This window comes from Ictalurus furcatus, chromosome 26, assembly GCF_023375685.1.
Source record: "Ictalurus furcatus strain D&B chromosome 26, Billie_1.0, whole genome shotgun sequence".
NCBI lineage: Eukaryota > Metazoa > Chordata > Actinopteri > Siluriformes > Ictaluridae > Ictalurus > Ictalurus furcatus.
Genome location: NC_071280.1, coordinates 16,342,733 through 16,349,405, shown reverse-complemented (window position 1 = coordinate 16,349,405; position 6,673 = coordinate 16,342,733). Strand labels below are relative to the sequence as shown.

The window sequence follows — 6,673 nt, the reverse complement described above, 5'->3', positions numbered from 1 at the left end:
TCCACATGTTGTAAAAGGACATGTGATTCCTTCATTCAGACCAGGCCACCTTCTTTCATTGTTCCATGCTCCAGTTCTGATGCTCACGTGCCCAGTGTTGGCGCTTCTGGAGGTGGACAAGGCTCAGCATGGGCACAACAATGCCCATTTTTCCTGCTTCCAACACATCAACTTCGAGGACTGACTGTTCATTTGCTGTGTAATATATCCCACCCCTTGAAAGGAGCTATTGTAACCAGTGTTATTCATTTCACCTGCCAGGGGTTTTAATATCATGGCTTGTAAGTGTATAAGCATCTCCGTGTTCTCACCAAACCAATGTTGTGTGAATCTGCCACATGGAAACAACATCCCCTTTCCTTGGTAAACCGGTACTGCATCATAACCTGCATTTGCATACTGAAACATGATTGGCTCTTACATTTTATGATGCAAGAACACTGGCTTATAGCTTCCAATAAGATTTTCAACTGTTTCTTCAAAGAACAAGGCAAAGCCTCTACAATGTCAGGGATTTAAGAACATGTTAAAGTTTAGGGTGTCTCATGAAACCAAAAATATTTTAATTGATGGAACAGGGCACGACCAATCAGACAATTAACTGATTTCCTATTAAGACTCTGTGCTACAAACTGTTTTATCAACATCTTTTATTAACATGATGCTTACTTATCACTACTAAGCTTGAATCATTTTCAGGCAAAAGTACAGTAGAGTACTTTAAAGTAACACACAGGTAAAAAGGTGAGTACTGAAGTATTAACCTTACACCTCATACAGATACAAACTAATTTAGCTGCAATCAGCAATCAATGGGGTCCAAGCATTCTTTGAAATAACTAGATGTCCACTACGCACTAATCGTCATCTCTGTATTTATAGGTGAGTACTGTTTTTTAATGGCAGAATGCATTTTTTAAAAAACAAGGTTTTTTTTCAGGTTTGTGAGAGTAGACGACTTCAATAAGAACGTAAGTTAATTGAAATCCACAATTTCATGATAGTCAGGTTTATTCACATCCGGCATTTTAGACAGACATCCTTCATCTTCTACAGCAGGTGGCGCACACACACACATACACCCCAGTGTATTGTGCATTACCGCTATCTAGTGGTTTTCAATAGTGATTCATGTAATGTGTCTAAAATTGCTCCACTTTGCTTCCTTGAAAACTTACATTTAAAATTCATCAATTAAAAGAATTTTGTCCAGCCCTTACATAATATGGAATATTTATTTCCAATTTTGTATTCTCTAAATTATGTGGTCTTCAATGGTTTTTGTTTTGTAATTACAGCTGTAACAAACGGCTCTTGAGGCGTCACATTCGTCCATATGCAGAAGTTTCTTGGCAAACAAGATACACTCGAACAAACATAAAACTATATGTATCTACAATATAAAACCTTTATTGACTGGCCTATAGAAGTGTACAAAGTTATTAAAGAAACATACAGGATTACAAATGCACTAAAAAAAGACTCTTTTCTGTACTCATTGGAGGTTATAACATGTGGGACAGAACATGTATAATTTTGTACCAAGGTAATTTCAGACTTTATTATTGTATCCTGTTCGATGTGAGAGGTCACAGTGTACTGTGCAGGTTTCCAGGTTTACCTCTTGTACAGTATCATGGACACGACCATCGCAGCAACCTATAAAAAGAGACACAAAACACAATATACTGCAAGCATTACACGTAATATGTAGACAAATATCCATGTAAGACCCGTGACAGTTGACATGTTTGGGCCAGATGACGATGGGAGTCAAGAAATAACCCTGGCAGTCGCATCATTATGTGGCTTTGCACCATATTTGGGGGGGGGGGGGCAATCCTACATTTGTCTCTAATTCAGCACTGTGTATATAGTTTTCTGCGAGTATGTAGTGTTATGGTTTCAGTACCTCTATAACAATGACACAAATAGCCACGCCCACTACCGAAGCAATGTTATCTTTCAGCAAATTCACCACAGCATCCAAACAGCCGTGCACACTCTGCAAAGGAAATGACATGATGATATCAAAAGGACAAAGATGGATAGGTTTTGCCACCGTAAATTATATCTCCCTCATTAAGAGGTCTAACCCTCAACCAGATCAGCAGATTCAGGAGAAGGAAAAGCCTTGAAATTGTTTGTGGTGAATATAAAGGTTATAGAGTATGAATAGGTTTGTGATCAGACTCCAGGAGTGGACTCAGGAGGTGTACCTGTGAAGCTGCAGTTCCTTCAACACACTGTACAGATGCTGGTGAGCAGCAGAACTGGGGGTACAGTGAGTTTTTGTTTACATACGGGGAGCCAGTGAAGTCGTTGTAGCTGTTGTATCCACAGCATTTAATCTACAAGAGCATACACACACACACACACCTCATAATTCTGGCACTTTAGTTTGAGAATCAACAATAATACAAAGTTATATAATACAATAGTACTATCTCAGGTGTTATATTGTTTGTTAAATTAAGAGAAGCACTCTAACCTGCTCATTCAAGCAGATTAGAAACTAGTTTTGTCCATATGAAGCTACTAATCAGTGGTAGTAGAAGTAACACTTTCCTTAAGTAAAAGTAAAAACACTCCTTTAATAGCGACTTGGGTAAAAGTGAACGCACCGCTTTTTTTTCTAACATTTTTCTAGAATTAACACACAAATACAAACTCTAAAAGTCTAAAGCTAATTATGAAGTAGGAAAATGAAGGAACGCCTCAGATCACACACCGATTTTGGTTACTTGACGGTAAATTAGTCCCACTTCTGCAAGGAATGAACGAATTAGACCAGGGGTCGGGGAACCTTTTTTCACCAAAGCCTTTTCCCCCCGCACAAACACGGTTTTATCAATAACATTTCAATAACAGTAACTTTATTTAGGTCCATAGACAACTCAAAGATAAAGAGGACGGGCCAGAACAACTTGAAAATTATTCATGTAAACTGACTGTTCATTCACTTCAGTAAGCTGAACAACAAAGGAATTGTAGTTGACTTTGCAATTTTCTACAGACAACTGGTCTCTAGTGATGGGTTTTTAATGATCATGTGTTGGTGAAGGATGAGACACCTGGCAAGCTACATGATTTTTTTCAATGAGCCACATGTGGCTTGCGAGCGATAGGTTCCTGTCCACTGTTATACAGGAAGGATGTCAAATTAGGGCAAGGAAAAACCTGAATAAATGAGTGGATCTGAAAACCAGTGTTGAACACTGTCCACATTTTACACACACATGATATTTTAGTCCTAAATGAACTCTTGAATGGCTTAGACTGAGGATCTGTCAGTGTTACTTCAGAGCAAAACTCATCTCAACCACAGACACTAGGTGCTAAGCCATCCCATCATACTGCTCTGGGAGATCTACTTCAGTCCACTGAGGAAACTGGATTGATACTTTTTTTTCCTTTTCTTTTTTTCCCCTGCTAAATACATTACTGAGTACAATGAAGCAAATCAGAAATCAGACACCGCTCGCGTCTGTTTGTGACTGTCACTTTCCGGAACGTAAGGGAGGATAGGACGGATGCAAGTGCAGTAAAAGATGTTTAATAGAGAGAGACAGGCAGACAAATCCAAATCATGATACAAGAGCGTGGTCAAAACGGGCAATGGGTCAAGCGATCTACAAACAGGCATAAACGGGGCAAGGCTAGAATCCAAATTGAAAAATGAGAAATAAAGTCAATAAACATGACTCAAACCGAGAAACAAGTAACAACCGCTTGGTAACGAGAATACACTCAATACTAGGCAAAGTCATTGTGTTCAAAAAGTCTCTTATATGGCGTGGTGTGAGTGAGTGTGAGACTGGCAACAGGTGTGTGTTATTAGAATTCCGGTGAAGGTGAACGCATGTGTGTGGGAAGTGTAGTCCATGTTTGGAGGCCGCAGTGCAGGATGGGAAATGTAGTCACTGGTTTGCTGTGACAGATCCCCGGTCGTGACGTCCGCTTCAGGCGTGAGCAGGACTTGGCTGGCCGTGTCAGCAGACTCGGGCATGAGCGGCATGTCGGTCGGCCGTGTCAGCAGACTCGGGCGTGAGTGGCACGTGGTTGGCTGTGTCAGCAAACTCAGGCGTGGGCCGGAACTCGGTTGGCCGTGTCAGCAAACTCGGGCGTGGGCCGGAACTTGGTTGGCCGTGTCAGCAAACTCGGGCGTGAGCAGAACTTGGTTGGTCGTGTCAGCAGACTCTGGCGTGAGCATAATTTGGTTGGTCGTGGAGTTGGTTTCAGGCATAAGGAGAACTTGGCTGGTCGTGACATCGGTTTCAAACTGGAACGTGGCGTGGAAGGTCACATTGTCGATCCCGGACTGGAAAGTGTCATGAGAGGCCATCTCTTAGACCTCGGACAGGAACTTGGTGTGAGAGGCCGTCTCTTCGACCTCGGACAGGAACTTGGCGTGAGAGGCCGTCTCTTCGACCTCGGACAGGAACTTGGCGTGAGAGGCCGTCTCTTCGACCTCGGACAGGAACTTGGCGTGAGAGGCCGTCTCTTCGACCTCGGACAGGAACTTGGCGTGAGAGGCCGTCTCTTCGACCTCGGACAGGAACTTGGCGTGAGAGGCCGTCTCTTCGACCTCGGACAGGAACTTGGCGTGAGAGGCCGTCTCTTCGACCTCGGACAGGAACTTGGCGTGAGAGGCCGTCTCTTCGACCTCGGACAGGAACTTGGCGGGAGAGGCCGTCTATTCGACCTCGGACAGGACCTTGGCGTGAGAGGCCCTCTCTTCGACCTCGGACAGGAGCTTGGCGTGAGAGGCCCTCTCTTCGACCTCGGACAGGAACTTGGCGTGAGAGGCCGTCTCTTCGACCTCGGACAGGAACTTGGCGTGAGAGGCCGTCTCTCCGACCTCGGACAGGAACTTGGCGTGAGAGGCCGTCTCTCCGACCTCGGACAGGAGCTTGGCGTGAGAGGCCGTCTCTCCGACCTCGGACAGGAGCTTGGCGTGAGAGGCCGTCTCTCCGACCTCGGACAGGAGCTTGGCGTGAGAGGCCGTCTCTCCGACCTCGGACAGGAGCTTGGCGTGAGAGGCCGTCTCTCCGACCTCGGACAGGAGCTTGGCGTGAGAGGCCGTCTCTCCGACCTCGGACAGGAGCTTGGCGTGAGAGGCCGTCTCTCCGACCTCGGACAGGAGCTTGGCGTGAGAGGCCGTCTCTCCGACCTCGGACAGGAGCTTGGCGTGAGAGGCCGTCTCTCCGACCTCGGACAGGAGCTTGGCGTGAGAGGCCCTCTCTCCGACCTCGGACAGGAACTTGGCGTGAGAGGCCGTCTCTCCGACCTCGGACAGGAACTTGGCGTGACAGGACGTCTCTCCGACCTCGGACAGGAACTTGGCGTGAGAGGCCGTCTATTCGACCTCGGACAGGAACTTGGCGTGAGAGGCCGTCTATTCGACCTCGGACAGGAACTTGGCGTGAGAGGCCGTCTCTCCGGCCTCGGACAGGAACTTGGCGTGAGAGGCCGTCTCTCCGACCTCGGACAGGAACTTGGCGTGAGAGGCCGTCTCTCCGACCTCGGACAGGAACTTGGCGTGAGAGGCCGTCTCTGCGACCTCGGACAGGAACTTGGCGTGAGAGGCCGTCTCTCCGACCTCGGACAGGAACTTGGCGTGAGAGGCCGTCTCTCCGACCTCGGACAGGAACTTGGCGTGAGAGGCCGTCTCTCCGACCTCGGACAGGAACTTGGCGTGAGAGGCCGTCTCTCCGACCTCGGACAGGAACTTGGCGTGAGAGGCCGTCTCTCCGACCTCGGACAGGAACTTGGCGTGAGAGGCCGTCTCTCCGACCACGGACAGGAACTTGGCGTGAGAGGCCGTCTATTCGAGCTCGGACAGGAACTTGGCGTGAGAGGCCGTCTCTCCGACCTCGGACAGGAACTTGGCATGAGAGGCCATCTCTTCGAGCTCGGACAGGACCTTTGCGTGAGAGGCCGCATCTTCGACCTCAGATAGGAACTTAGCTTGAAAGGTTGCCTCTTCAACCTCGGACGTGAACATGGCTTGGGAGGTCACCTCGTTGACCTCTAGCAGGAACTCGACTTTATGCTGGAGCTCTGGAGATGAGACAACCTCGTGAGTCTCATGCTGGAGCTCTGGGGATGAGATTGCCTTGTGCATCTCATGCTGGAGCTCTGGGGATGAGATTGCCTTGTGCATCTCATGCTGGAGCTCGGGAGCAGAGGTTGCCACATTGACCTCTGGCTGGAGCTCTGCAGGTGAGACCCCCTCATGGATCTCATGCTGGAGCTCTGGATCAGAGGTCACCATGTTGACCTCCAACTTGAGCTTGGCAGGTGAGACCACCTTGTTGGTCTCAGGTTGGTGCTCTAGAGCTGAAGTCACCACGTTGACCTCCAGCTGAAGCTCAGCAAGTGAGACCACCTCGTGGGTCTCGAGCTGGAGCTCTGGAACCGAGGTTGCCACATTGACCTCCGGCTGCAGCTCGGCTGGTGAGGCCATCTCATGGGTCTCAGGTTGGAGCTCTGAGAAGGAGGTCACCCAGTTTGCCTGCTCATAATGGGTAGTGAATGGCATGTCAGGTTCATCTCTGAGGCAAGGCTCCCCCAAAAGATCCTCCAGGATGGCCCTGGATTCTGGACTGCTGAACACCATCACGAATAGTCCCACACACTGAGCGACATTCTCCAGTCCCCTGGATCCCAT

At 48.0% G+C, this 6,673-nt stretch overlaps 1 protein-coding gene across 1 annotated transcript; it reads right to left on the bottom strand.

Annotated features, from left to right (window-relative positions):
- Positions 1-584: 584 nt before the first annotated feature.
- Positions 585-6,673, bottom strand: LOC128602419 (tetraspanin-1-like). The gene is made up of 4 exons (XM_053616194.1): positions 6,440-6,673; positions 2,220-2,351; positions 1,913-2,005; positions 585-1,659 (listed from the first exon to the last, which is right to left on the bottom strand). Exons 1-4 carry the CDS (start codon positions 6,671-6,673, stop codon positions 1,618-1,620), a joined length of 501 nt encoding a protein of 166 aa, XP_053472169.1. The 3' UTR covers positions 585-1,617.